At 42.6% G+C, this 15,376-nt stretch overlaps 1 protein-coding gene across 4 annotated transcripts in view; it reads left to right on the top strand.

The window, feature by feature from the left end:
• The window catches only part of znf821 (zinc finger protein 821), a 61,226-nt gene that overhangs the window by 37,704 nt on the left and 8,146 nt on the right, over positions 1-15,376 (top strand). For 3 of the 4 annotated variants that reach the window (XM_084337334.1, XM_084337333.1, XM_084337335.1), the window contains exons 2-5: positions 7,186-7,317; positions 7,439-7,554; positions 9,725-9,766; positions 10,743-10,841. In XM_084337334.1, coding sequence (XP_084193460.1) covers positions 7,186-7,317; positions 7,439-7,554; positions 9,725-9,766; positions 10,743-10,841 — 389 coding nt within the window. The remainder of the gene's footprint in view (positions 1-7,185; positions 7,318-7,438; positions 7,555-9,724; positions 9,767-10,742; positions 10,842-15,376) is intronic. The other variant, XM_084337336.1, reaches the window with a different exon arrangement.

Raw genomic sequence — 15,376 nt, forward strand, 5'->3', positions numbered from 1 at the left:
CCACAAGACAAGGTGGTATCGATCAGTATCTACTGCTATAGCACCACAAGACAAGGTGGTATCGATCAGTATCTACTACTATAGCACCACAAGACAAGGTGGTATCGATCAGTATCTACTATAGCACCACAAGACAAGGTGGTATCGATACAGTATCTACTGCTATAGCACCACAAGACAAGGTGGTATCGATCAGTATCTACTGCTATAGCACCACAAGACAAGGTGGTATCGATACAGTATCTACTGCTATAGCACCACAAGACAAGGTGGTATCGATCAGTATCTACTGCTATAGCACCACAAGACAAGGTGGTATCGATCAGTATCTACTGCTATAGCACCACAAGACAAGGTGGTATCAGAGTCAGGATCTGCAGAGGGTGGTGAAAACCGCCCAATGCATCACTGGTAGGGATGTCCAGATATTGCCATTAAAATGTGATATCGGAAAATATCGGTATCGTTGTTTTTTTTTACATTTCTATAACCTTTATTTACCCAGGCAAGCAAGTAAGAACAAATTCTGATTTTATTTATTGTCAAAAGTATGCATAATGTTATGTTAATTCCACAACAAGACATATGTAATGTTAATTACCTGAAATTATTCAGTTTTTGGGGGGGGGGGGGGGAAACCCTGCATATATCGGTATCGGTTGATATCGCTATCGGAAATTAAGAGTTGGACAATATCGGTATAGGTAAAAAAGTCAACATCGAGCATCCCTAATCACTGGTGCATCACTCCCTACAATTGAAACTATTCATCACAAACAGTGTCTGAGGAAGGCAGTATTGTCAAGGACACCTCATCCCAATCATGGACTGTTTGCCCTCCTTCCCTCTGGGAGGCGCTGTAGGAATCTCCATTCCAAGTCAATCTGGCTCAGGAGAAGCTTCTTCCCCTCAGCTGTCATCTCTCTGAACGCTGTACCATAACGACAGCCCCACCCCCATACTGTATAAACTCTGAATTCTGAACCCCATGGGCTTTACTTCCTTAAGCTCTGTTACCCATAATGTACAAACTCTGAACTGTTGCCTATACTCAATTTATACCTGCCTGCTACAGCAGATCCTGACTGGTACCACCTTGACTTGTAGTGCTATAGCAGTAGATAGCTTGTCTTGTAGTGCTATAGCAGTAGATAGCTTGTCTTGTGGTGCTATAGCAGTAGATAGCTTGTCTTGTGGTGCTATAGCAGTAGATAGCTTGTCTTGTAGTGCTATAGCAGCAAATAGCTTGTCTTGTAGTGCTATAGCAGCAAATAGCTTGTCTTGTAGTGCTATAGCAGCAGATAGCTTGTCTTGTAGTGCTATAGCAGTAGATAGCTTGTCTTGTGGTGCTATAGCAGTAGATAGCTTGTCTTGTGGTGCTATAGCAGTAGATAGCTTGTCTTGTAGTGCTATAGCAGCAAATAGCTTGTCTTGTAGTGCTATAGCAGCAGATAGCTTGTCTTGTAGTGCTATAGCAGCAAATAGCTTGTCTTGTAGTGCTATAGCAGCAGATAGCTTGTCTTGTAGTGCTATAGCAGCAGATAGCTTGTCTTGTAGTGCTATAGCAGTAGATAGCTTGTCTTGTGGTGCTATAGCAGTAGATAGCGTGTCTTGTGCTATAGCAGTAGATAGCTTGTCTTGTAGTGCTATAGCAGCAAATAGCTTGTCTTGTGGTGCTATAGCAGTAGATAGCTTGTCTTGTAGTGCTATAGCAGCAAATAGCTTGTCTTGTAGTGCTATAGCAGCAAATAGCTTGTCTTGTGGTGCTATAGCAGCAGATAGCTTGTCTTGTGGTGCTATAGCAGCAAATAGCTTGTCTTGTAGTGCTATAGCAGCAGATAGCTTGTCTTGTAGTGCTATAGCAGCAGATAGCTTGTCTTGTAGTGCTATAGCAGCAAATAGCTTGTCTTGTAGTGTTATAGCAGCAGATAGCTTGTCTTGTAGTGCTATAGCAGCAGATAGCTTGTCTTGTAGTGCTATAGCAGCAGATAGCTTGTCTTGTGGTGCTATAGCAGTAGATAGCTTGTCTTGTAGTGCTATAGCAGTAGATAGCTTGTCTTGTAGTGCTATAGCAGCAGATAGCTTGTCTTGTGGTGCTATAGCAGTAGATAGCTTGTCTTGTAGTGCTATAGCAGCAGATAGCTTGTCTTGTAGTGCTATAGCAGCAGTGCAGCAGATAGCTTGTCTTGTGGTGCTATAGCAGTAGATAGCTTGTCTTGTAGTGATATAGCAGCAGATGGCTTGTCTTGTGGTGCTATAGCAATAGATAGCTTGTCTTGTAGTGATATAGCAGCAGATGGCTTGTCTTGTAGTGCTATAGCAGCAGATAGCTTGTCTTGTAGTGCTATAGCAGCAGATAGCTTGTCTTGTAGTGCTATAGCAGCAGATAGCTTGTCTTGTAGTGCTATAGCAGCAGATAGCTTGTCTTGTGGTGCTATAGCAGCAGATAGCTTGTCTTGTAGTGCTATAGCAGTAGATAGCTTGTCTTGTAGTGCTATAGCAGCAGATAGCTTGTCTTGTGGTGCTATAGCAGCAGATAGCTTGTCTTGTAGTGCTATAGCAGTAGATAGCTTGTCTTGTAGTGCTATAGCAGCAGATAGCTTGTCTTGTAGTGCTATAGCAGTAGATAGCTTGTCTTGTAGTGCTATCGCAGCAGATAGCGTGTCTTGTGGTGCTATAGCAGCAGATAGCTTGTCTTGTAGTGCTGTAGCAGTAGATAGCTTGTCTTGTAGTGCTATAGCAGTAGATAGCTTGTCTTGTAGTGCTATAGCAGCAGATAGCTTGTCTTGTAGTGCTATAGCAGTAGATAGCTTGTCTTGTAGTGCTATCGCAGCAGATAATGTCTTGTAGTGCTGTAGCCAGTGGTGCAGTCGTAATATGGGAACTGGTGACACGCCACGCGCACGCGCGCTCCCGCTCCCGCGCATACATGTTCCCTCAGTTGCGCACAGAACAGATGATTATTTTCTTTTTTTTTTAAACTTTATTTTTTAGCGTTTATTGCTTTTTCTGGTCAAGCATGACCGACAGAAACAGGTTGAAATGGGATGTAGAGCAGGGGAAGATATTCTGAGAAATGACGGCGGGTCCGGGAATCGAACTCGTGTCCCCCAGATCCGTGACGAGCACGGTTTTCCCCGACGCAGAAATAGCACCGAGATATGCGGTGAGCTACGGGAGCTCCCCAGAACAGATGATTATTATGCATAACAATGGAGATCAAGCAGCCCCCCACCTTCTCGTAGGTATCCTATCAGGGAGCGAAATTAAAGCCCGCCAAGCGCCATTGGCGGGCAGATTTTACGTTTGGCGGGTGGGACTGAGAGGTCTGTCCGCCATGTGGCGGGCAACGAAACAGTCATGTGAAAACCGATCGAATAACATGATCCAATTCTTAGCGGAGTTCTCACTCGCTGTCAAGCACACAGACATGCAACGTGCTTCTCCTCCCTCCTCCAGCCCCTCCCAACCCCATGTAAACAGAGAGGCTAAAGTCTAACGTTAGCTACCGTTACAAAATGACCCAGTCAACTATTCACTTTTAGTTTAATACTGAGGCATTGTCCGTTATCTAGCCGGCTAGCTACTGATAGCTCCCGATATCAACAAATGCTCCAGCAAGTCTAGTAGTGCATAATACCTCCGTTGGATAGGTAGCTACCTAGTACACGTTAGCTCCAGTAGGGTCCAGCTGCAGCGCTCGAGAATCCTTGCTGGAGCTGGAGGCTACAGTATAGGGTCCAGCTGCAGCGCCGGAGAATCCTTGCTGGAGCTGGAGGCTACTTGAGTATACACACAGACAGTGAACGTTTGCAGATAGCGAGCATTTTGACTTGTTGCGTGGTGGCGATGTCTCGCAGATAATACAACTACAAGTATGATTATATAATATATATATTTTATAAAAAAAAAAGAAAAATTAAAAAAATTGGCTGGTAAGAAATATGCTTGGCGGATAGATTTTTCTCATCTACCAGCCACTGGCCGGTGAGTCAAAAAGTTAATTTCGCTCCCTGTATCCTATTATTATGCAAAGTCTAGGTGAGAAGTGCCGGCCGCCGACCGGGTAGCTTTCTACAATGGCCGGGTACTTATTATTGCGCGCACTTCTGCCCTGAGTGACCTACTAATAACACACTGTGTAACGCGCGTGTGCACGACTGCACCCCTGGCTGTAGCAGCAGATAGCATGTGGTGCTACAGCAGTAGATCCTGACTGCATTGCTGTAGAGATAAAAACACTGGTATGGCATTAGGGCTCACCTTCGAATTTTTCTTTGGAATTCGAAGCTTCGGGCCCGAGATTAGATTTTAATTCGAAGCTTCGAGATTAAAAAAAAAATATATATATATATATTATAATAGGCTCACTTAATACAGCGTTTTTAAAATCACGTGAAATTTTCAGGGTCGCGAGCCGACATTTTCCCCTCGTTTTCGATGATGGAATTGATTTAGGAAAAGCTTCGGCACGCCGAGAGGTACCCGTGGATTTGATCTCGCGAGGATCGGGGAAATATTCGGCCCGTGGGAGCACTCGGCGGCTGTAGGCAACTTTTTTAAATGTTTATTTTTTCAGGCATCTTTTGTAAACAGTATAGGGTCAGTAGGAACTGTATAATAATATAATATAATCAGCAGCGGGGGTGCTGAGATAAGTGATATAATAATAATAATAATAATAATAATAATAATAATAATAATAATAATAATAATAATAATAATAATAATAATAACAACAACACTCTCGTTCACTAGAGGAGACCACTGCCCAACTCCGCGCTCTCACGCTCAGCTCTGCGGAGCAACACAAACAATGTAACCGTTTTGATGCATACATGTAACCTGTAGTAGCATACTGGTTATGGCGAATAAAACGTTCTATTCTTCTAACCTGTCTCGCCGGCTGTAGCGTGGCTGGGGGCCTGGCTGGGGGCCTGGCTGGGGGCCTGGCTGGGGGCGTGGCTGGGGGCCTGGCTGGGGGCCTGGCTGTAGCCTGGCTGGGGGCCTGGCTGGGGGCCTGGCTGTAGCGTGGCTGGGGGCCTGGCTGGGGGCCTGGCTGGGGGCCTGGCTGGGGGCCTGGCTGGGGGCCTGGCTGTAGCGTGGCTGGGGGCCTGGCTGGGGGCCTGGCTGGGGGCCTGGCTGTAGCGTGGCTGGGGGCCTGGCTGGGGGCCTGGCTGGGGGCCTGGCTGGGGGCCTGGCTGGGGGCCTGGCTGGGGGCCTGGCTGGGGGCCTGGCTGGGGGCCTGGCTGGGGGCCTGGCTGGGGGCCTGGCTGGGGGCCTGGCTGGGGGCCTGGCTGGGGGCCTGGCTGGGGGCCTGGCTGGGGGCCTGGCTGGGGGCCTGGCTGGGGGCCTGGCTGGGGGCCTGGCTGGGGGCCTGGCTGGGGGCCTGGCTGGGGGCCTGGCTGGGGGCCTGGCTGGGCTGTGGACGCGGCACGGCTTTCGCTCTCATCTTGTTTTTCTAAGCACCGCCGCTTGCTTGGATATTTGCGGCATTTTTACCGGCGCCTTCTCGCTGTGTTTTGAACGCTGCCAGTGAACATTAGTTATCAGCCCTATCGCAGGTGAGCAAATCATAGCAGGGAGGGGGGGGGGCCCGCCCTCTGCGCGAGATGCATCCAGCTGCAGCCCCACAGACCATACTGGGCTCCACTGTCTGCGCCCGTTACAAAATCTAAAAGGATAGTCTACAGTGGGGGCGGGGCCCCCTAAACTCCGGGCCCCCCCGCTACGCCACTGAATCAACCCAAATGTATAGTTAGGTTGAGCTCCGAACTCATTGATAATTTAGTTATATTTTTAGCCTTGTGTTATTGTACAAAAATATATTGGATTAGCTAATCAATTCTTTTCCTGTAAAATGAGTCATTTGTTACAGTACATAGCTATAACTGCAATCCACAGTTTGATACATGACAATACATGTCCTTTCCCTGCAGTCATCAACTGAAACATATCTTCTAAAAATAGACTGCTCGGTTGGATTAGATCGATTAAGTTTCATAATTAGTCAATTATGAAAGATCAATCATGCCGGGGTTGAATCTCATACTATCATTCACAAAGCATTTGGTGGGAAGATGAAGCCCCCCCCCCCCCTGACCCCATTTAGATAAAAGGGTGTGAAATGATTTATTTAAAGAGGCATTTCACCAAAAAACAATTCTGATTTATTTTGCACATAATCTCACACACGTCCAAAAAATCAAAACAGTCTTGCACACATTCATTTAGTTTGAGTTATTGGGAGTAAATTAGTTTGAATATGGCCACCAGTGAGACATTGAATCCTTGTGTTGATTTAATTACAGCACCATGGAATGATGTAGATGAAAAAGAGCAATAGGGATTATAGGGATTGCTACCTTATTTTTTCATTGAGCTGTAATTAACACAACACAAGGATTCAATGTTCCACTGGTGGCCATATTCAAACTCATTTACTCAATAACTCAAACTAAATGAATGTGTGCAAAACTGTTTGAGTGTAGATTATGCACAAAATAAATCAGCATTGTTTTCTTTATTGTGAAGTGTCCTTTTAACCTTTTTTCAATTTTAGATTAGATTCAAATTGAGTCATCATTATACAGAACAAAAAGAAGTTTGGCATCCAACCAGAGTGGAAATCTAACCATAAAGTGCAATAGTAATATTAGTGATGCACCGATGTGAAAATTGTGGCAGATACTGATAACCGATATTAATATTGCTGTTCTGTCCGATACCGATATTTACCAATGTCGATATCTCTGTATAGAAAATTTTTTTTTATGATAATCAATTAAAGATTTTTTTTTACTTTTGTAACTTAGTTTCAGAAATGACATTTTGAAACTATTTAAGACCAAAACATGTAAAAAAAAACATGCACCACTAAGTAATATACACTGTACAGGTGATTAAACTGGGTATAAAATATATAAATTAGTACTACCTGGGTAATGGTGCTAATCAGATATATGTACAGAGTTGTAGTATTAATATGTACAGTGATACAGGTATAGAGACACTATGGTAGTAACTTAGGCCGAGGCTTTATTTGAAAATAGTCCTGTTCTTGTTGTCATCATGGCGTCGTACTCGTCAGTCATCATGGTCATCTGTATATCACAACCACTTTCTCCTCCCAACCGGTGACGCTGGCGTTGACGTGTCCTTGTCGCTCTCTCTCTCCACCTCCAGGGCCGTTCCACACTTCAGGCATCGCAGGCCTTCAGCACACTATTAACATGGAGGGCAGGGACGAATTCGTGGAGGACAGTGAATGCCACAGCAACAACTCCCAAGCACTCGACGAGCAGGACAGCATCTCAGGTAACTGGACGGACGGCTGGGACGGGGGGGGGGGGGATCCTCGGACTGAGGGGTCGTTGGTGTGAGTGAGCGGTGCTCCTGTCGTCTGTCCGTATTGATAGGGCTGTGTTTGCCTCTGTAGAAGACAGCGATAGTGACCTCGACAACCACGACGACTCATCCTCAAACACCTCTGCCGACGACCACATGACCACCAAGAGAGCACAGTGGCGCCTACAAGGAGCCGGAGTCAAGGAGGTGAGTGATGAGCCCCCGGTTCGGTGGTCACCAAAGGTCAGTAATACGAGTGGAACGGCATGTCAAAAATAAATAAAAAATACACTCTTGACCCGTCGCTCTCTCCGAAAATAATAATCGAAATAATTCTGAAAGTTAGATGGCTGCTTGTTAGATATGGTGGCTCTACTAATCAATGTTATCAAATCAATAAAAAAGTGGCAAAAGTATTCTTTGGATCAAACGTTTATTTTTGTACACAAAATTGTAAAGGTTATACCCTCACTTGCATGGGGGTATTCTGGGTTTGGCTAAACAGGAAAGTGATGCATAACTTTCGCGAAACAGGATTTCAACTCATATTTTCAAGAGTGCATTGACCAGTGAAAATAACATCTTCAAAATCCTTAAGTTCTTCTAATAAAACACAATATACCCTAATGACAAGGATAAGAGTTCAATGAGGAAACCCACTCCTGTTGCCAAAAAAAAGTCTAACGTGCCTATAAATACTTACACTATGGAATTACACACTACAAATGTATTGGGTGGCCCATAATGGCCCCCGAACAGCATTGCCAACTTCAACAGACCCCGTAAACAAATGTAGTCTGCCAGAAGTTATGTTGAGTATGTTGTGCTGTGCATTCATGTCAATATTTACTGTGCTACAACTAGCTTTCTTATATCGTTCTACATTAAATGCTCCAAATGCAGAAGAAGATGTGGGCATTGATGACCACTAGCCAGCTTGGTACAGTCTAGCTTTGCTGCCTATTCTGTTAGAGGTATAGCTTGGATGTTGTACATGAACATGGTATCTGCAGGGTATGAAATTCATAATTCTCAATTTAAGGCCTTAAAAAGGTATCAAAAAGTTGTAAATGTCATTTGCACAGGTATATAAATTGTTTTGGGGGGCAGCCCGGCTGTCAGGAGATTAAATAATATATGAAATGTTTTTGTATTCAAGTCGTTGTTTTTTGCGGGGCTACTGGGAGCGCAAGTGCAGCCGGCAGGTCAGTGTTGCTAGGTATTGTTTTTTTCCACTAGTATGGTTGTGAAATTGGTATTACATTTAGCTCTAAGTAGTATTAAAAAGGTCCAAATTCTTAAATGTAACTTACCGGTAAATTAAAACCTGCAGATACCCTGATGGATGAAGTGGTATGAAATACTTGCCAGTAGTGTAATCACTGTATAGCCAGTAGCTGAGTTACTGAGTCCCATGGTTGGAGTTATGGCTGTGTGTTCCAAGGGTACGGGGCAGCTTCAGACACACAGGGACAGATAACAGAAACATCTTAAGCCACATCCACAGCATGTAAACTAAAGGTTTCACCATCCACAACAGAATACAACAGCCCTCATGTAGTTCTGACACAGAACAATGCTGTGAACAGGCCCCCAGCTCGGAACAAAGATAGTTCCAAGATATTGTGTCGTTCTGAGAGAAGAATCAAGCGTTGGAAATACACAAAGACTCTTGTATTCTGGAATTAGAATTGCAATAGCAATGTCCAGCAGTAGGGATGGAAGCGGATTGGCTGAAATCCCCAGGGGCTTCTGTTGTCTCGTCCTGTATCTGTCTTTTCCCTGTCTCTGTCCCACAGGCTGGACACCTGGACGGGGGATTGTTGATAGTTTAAATTTACTTTTGGTATGACAACACCGATCTAAGCATGTAAAATGAAGGCTGGTTTTGATCGCCAATCAGTTAAAGCATCCTTGATCCACAATTGTTTTGGATTGGACAAGAGATTTAAAATAACATCTTTATTCGTATGAATGTGCAAAAGTTGGTTATAACATTTCTGATAATATAGTGATAAGGACAGTTTTATATGTTATCAGTCATTTCTAAATACAATAGCAAATTATCTATATGCACTTCATTTATGTATCGTATGTATTCATAAGAACATAAATAATAATAAACAAAAACATCACATTTATATTTAGAAACGGCACACACACAAGCCACACAATTTGGGTGCTTTCCTAAGACATCCTGAACTGTGACCCCAGTGCAAACCCATCCACCCCCTACAGAGTAAACAACAGTAACCAAGGAAAAACACAAGTCCTTCAATTATTAGTGCTGTCCTGATTACAGTTTTTTTTTTGTCTTTGAAACCTCAGTGGTAATTATCAGCAAATAATCAAAGCTTCATTCTTCCCTGCTGTACAGGGTTTCTACACAGATCTGGAACTAAAAATGCAGACAGAACATGTAAGTCTGGAGAGTATGGGATTTTCAAATTGACATGCATGCTAGGCAGTCCTCTGCCATCGCCCTTGACCAAGGTAGTGGCTTTACGACTGGAGCTGGTCCCCAGGCACATGTCTGCAGCTGCCCACTGCTCCTGAGTGGTGAGGATGGGTCATATCCAGAGAACCATGTGTCCACAGGGATTAATAACCTAGAATGGTGTGGGAACCCTGACGTTAAAGCCAAGAGCCCAGAATGACGCATGAAGTGTTCATTCCTCCTTTTGCTTTGAGCAGATTTAGCTATGAAAGTATTTATTTCCAGATATTTTTAAGCAATGGTCCTTATTACCATTTAAGTGAAAAGGAAATTCTTGAAATGTATGTTCAGGTTTAAATTCCAAACCCCCTTTCCCTCCCAAAAAGAAATCTAGATTGTAAAAGTATTCACAAAACTGTACACAATCTGTAAATCTTTCTATGTTATTTTCTTTTTATTTTTTTTTATTCTTTTTTAAAAAAAAATATATTTTCTATTGCTCTTAAAATGATCTCTCGGATCCTTCCTTCCATCTTAATGAGAGCTCTGGGTGTGATGTGGACTCTGCTCTGTACTGTGTGTGATATGGAATGTGTTTCACTGATGTATGACATACTAGTCATACTGAGATGATCAAACATATGATATGACATGGTGACCTTTTTCTTCTTACATTGAGCAAATGTGTTTGAATCCAAATAGGAAAAAAAGAGGGCAAACCTTCACATAAATTTCTTGAATTTCCCTTTCACTTCGAGCAGGCTACTTTTTGTGTGTAGACTTATCTTCTTCGTTTAAGTAAAAAAAAAAAAAAAAAAAAATGCCCATGCAAAAGAAAAGGTGCAGAAAATCAAAAAGGGTGGGAAGGGAACTGTATGTGTTCCCTCCACGGCAGCTGATTCTGTGTGATCTTGTGTTGCCCCTGAAATCCATTCTGACGGTGTGCGGTGTTCCGCAGGAGGGCGAGGAAGGGGCAGACCGAAGCAACAACTTTGTGTGTCCTCTTTGTACGATGGATTTCAGCAGCCCTGAGAAGCTCATCTCACATGTCTACCAGGTGAGAACAGTATCACCTAATCTGGCCCAGTGAAGCATAGCTCTATAGGAAAACATCGAATCTGGCCCAGTAAAGCATAGCTCTATAGGAAAACATCTAATCTGGCCCAGTGAAGCATAGCTCTATAGGAAAACATCTAATCTGGCCCAGTGAAACATAGCCTCTATAGGAAATCTAAGGCCAATTAGGGTTGGGGGTCTAAAGCCCTCTAGGAGGTCGGGGGCCGGGGTCAAAGCCCTCTAGGAGTTGGGGGTCTAAAGCCCTCTAGAAGCTCCCGGCGTCGGTACAATAATAAAGGTAATATGATGCCAAGTACTTCACATGACAGCACCTTGAAAATATGAGCAAGTGTTAATTCTCAGCTTTATCTAGCGGTAAAATAGCTGTCTCTCATAGCGATCTCACAATGTAAAGATAATCTGTTAGAATCCAGGCAGGTACAGTTGCTTTAACTAGCCATCCAGGTGACATCCTACCAGCAGCTAAAGTGTGAGTAATATTAGTTGTAGTTGCAGTATTTGAAAATTAACTGCTACTACATTGAGCGGTAGACTAGTATTTGACTATATGATCCCAATAGTTGGGTGATTTTAACTGGTTTAAATCTGATAGTTGGTTTGAACTGGCTGAAACTGAAAGCGGGTCTATTTTGGACTAATAGAAGATGTGATCACAATCGGCCACATTAGGGTTTGATGATTGTAAAAGCATCTTATCTCCCCAAACAGTTTGGCCTATACTAATGACATCTGACATCCATAGCCATTAGTTTACCTGCCCTCGCTGTAGATTTTGCTCTTATGTATAAAATTATATGAAGGAATCATTTTACTCATGGAGAAGTGCGAGGCCGATGGAGAGCAGGGTGACGGCACCACGTGAAACTACAGACTGCAACGAGGACCACGTTGAACCATGTACAATTATGTCAAATAAGCATAGATTGAACCACGTACAATTATGTCAAATAAACGTAGATTGAACCAAGTACAATTATGTCAAATAAGCATAGATTGAACCACATACAATTATGTCAAATAAGCGTAGATTGAACCAAGTACAATTATGTCAAATAAGCGTAGATTGAACCAAGTACAATTATGTCAAATAAGCGTAGATTGAACCAAGTACAATTATGTCAAATAAGCGTAGATTGAACCACGTACAAGTATGTCAAATAAGCATAGATTGAACCAAGTACAATTATGTTGTAATTGTACTTCAGACTATGTCAAATAAGCGTGTTGTTTAGTGGTAGCAGGCCCAATGAAATGAGGACCACGTAAACTCAGCCACGTGCTTATTCAACATAGTCGTTGTACGTGGTCAAGTCTATACACTGTCCTTATTCTAAATGACCAGCAATCTTATTTGAAGAGAGGATAGAGCAAAGCATTCAGGCTATTGTAGGTTTTATTGTTTTGTGGGTGGAGTTAATCTTCTCTGTAGAGTCTTAACATTGTGAAGGAGTGACGGAGAACAGTGGTCCTACACACAGCGTCACCCAGCCCAATAGAATCTGGTATACCTGGTCATGTGCTACGTTGGTGTATGTGGGTGACTGTGTCACATAGGCTATGTTCACACTGCAAGTGAAAGTGGCCCGACTCAGATTTGATTCTTTCATGACAGTGTGAACAGCACAGATCACATGGAATCAGAGCTTTTCAATTCTGATTTGGGCCACTTTCATAATGTGGTTCTAAATCAGATACAGGTCTGATATTTTTACAGTGTGACCTCAGGCTGAACAGTCATGCGACTGACAAGTGACTGAAAATAAACAAATGAATAAATAAATGTGAACAGCCAAAAAAAAAGTCAGATCTGAGCAATAAATCAGAATTGAGCACTAAGGCTCACAGTGTGAACGCAGCCATAATGGCTTATTATTTTCTTTATTTCAACCTTTATTTAAAATGTTAAGCTTCTGAGGTTTCCCTCATTTACGGAAACGACGATTGTACAAAATATAAACAGTACATAATACAAGCAATATTCACAGAAAATTAAACACCAGAGTAAAAATAAAAAACGTTTAAAATCATTTCAAAAGATCAGCTAAAACAGTTACAGGTAGTCACACAATGGTCTGAAATCATACGTTTAAACATACCAAGGGAAGGGAAAACCTCCAATTTCAGAGAGAGTTGGAGGACATTCCATGAGTTAGAGGCATCAAAGGAAAAAGCTGACTTCCCTAGATCAGAACAAACTTGAGGAACCCTAAGATCCATCCAGTCATTCGATCGAGTTGAATAGGTTCCAATATTCCAATCTAACAGTGAAGAGATATAAAGAGATTATACAGTTGCTCAAAAGGTATTCACCCCTCAATGTTCAACATCTCATATCATATGTTACTCAACCATCATCTTTTAGAATTTGCATTTCTTTTTATTTTAATTGTTTTAATTGTTTTAAATTCAGTTTTTTCTTTGCTAACAAAGCTGAGAGCGGATTCTTTCTACACATCCCTGTGGGATTTAAGATCCTTTCTACACAACCCTGTGGGATTTAAGATCCTTTCTACACAACCCTGTGAGATTTAAGATCCTCAAGCTGGGATGGTGCGGTTCACTTGAATGTCATTCAGTTCTGGTCCCCAAAGTTTCAAAGAAAATATACATCATCACCCTCACATCACATACAACGCAATGCAAAATGACCAATTTCAGTTTGTTCTTCCTGTGCAGTTATGCCCTCCAGGTCCCTTGGAAAATGTTCTTCTAATCAAAATCAGTCCAGAAGTATTTGATATATCCTGTATATCAGTTTTGTTTTGACTGAGTGAATACTGAAAAAAACAAGATTTGGTGTTCTGTATGATGCTATGATATTCTGTATCTTAGGTGGAAATAGCTGAGAAATTATTGGTACATGTTTCCAAACCCCCTTATCTCCTACGACATACAATTTGATAGATAGATTTTCCTCTGGTGAAAATCTAATAATAACATAATAAGATTTAGCCGCAACATGCTGCATAATTCATAATCACTTTGTTTTACAGATGTGTAAAGATGATGAAATATTTGCATGCCTTTGTGACTCCCATCTATTTCACATTTGCGAGCGTCTAAATTATTTGTATGTAGCCTGACATGTCAGACCCACTCTGAACGCAGCACACAGAGAAGTAAACACATAGGCTCCCACCCAAAATAGTTCTGAACAAAGTCGATTTGACTTGCCATAGTGATGTGGTGGTGTCTTGTTACCATAGTGATGTGGTGGTGATGGTGTCTTGTTACCATAGTGACGTGATGGTGTCTTGTTACCATAGTGACGTGGTGGTGTCTTGTTACCATAGTGACGTGGTGGTGATGGTGTCTTGTTACCATAGTGACGTGGTGGTGTCTTGTTACCATAGTGACGTGGTGGTGTCTTGTTACCATAGTGACGTGGTGGTGATGGTGTCTTGTTACCATAGTGACGTGGTGGTGTCTTGTTACCATAGTGACGTGGTGGTGTCTTGTTACCATAGTGACGTGGTGGTGTCTTGTTACCATAGTGATGTGATGGTGTCTTGTTACCATAGTGACGTGGTGGTGTCTTGTTACCATAGTGACGTGATGGTGTCTTGTTACCATAGTGACGTGATGGTGTCTTGTTACCATAGTGACGTGATGGTGTCTTGTTACCATAGTGACGTGATGGTGTCTTGTTACCATAGTGACGTGATGGTGTCTTGTTACCATAGTGACGTGATGGTGTCTTGTTACCATAGTGACGTGATGGTGTCTTGTTACCATAGTGACGTGGTGGTGTCTTGTTACCATAGTGACGTGGTGGTGTCTTGTTACCATAGTGATGTGGTGGTGTCTTGTTACCATAGTGACGTGGTGGTGTCTTGTTACCATAGTGACGTGGTGGTGTCTTGTTACCATAGTGACGTGGTGGTGTCTTGTTACCATAGTGATGTGATGGTGTCTTGTTACCATAGTGACGTGGTGGTGTCTTGTTACCATAGTGACGTGGTGGTGTCTTGTTACCATAGTGACGTGGTGGTGTCTTGTTACCATAGTGACGTGGTGGTGTCTTGTTACCATAGTGACGTGGTGGTGTCTTGTTACCATAGTGATGTGATGGTGTCTTGTTACCATAGTGACGTGGTGGTGTCTTGTTACCATAGTGACGTGGTGGTGTCTTGTTACCATAGTGACGTGGTGGTGTATTGTAGGGCTGCAACTAATGATTATTTTGGTATTCGACTAATCTGTCGATTATTTTTTCGATTAGTCGACTAATCTAAAAAAAATTATATAAAAACTTGTTTTTTATTATTTCTTTTTATAATTTTTTTTTATACTTTTTTTTTTACTACCTATCTTTGTGAAAGTGGCTTCTCAGCTCTGGTCCAGCTGAAGACAAAGCAGAGGAACAGATTGGACATTGAGCATCACCTCAGAGTTGCTTTGTCTACCATCACCCCAGACTTTGAGACTCTTGTCAGGAGCAAACAACATCCCCAGTTATCCCATTAGTTCCCTGGGATGTTAAGCTAAGAAGTCTGCTAAGAAGGATTATATTAT

Source organism: Notolepis coatsorum (assembly GCF_963971535.1).
Source record: "Notolepis coatsorum genome assembly, chromosome: 20".
Taxonomy (NCBI): Eukaryota; Metazoa; Chordata; class Actinopteri; order Aulopiformes; family Paralepididae; genus Notolepis; species Notolepis coatsorum.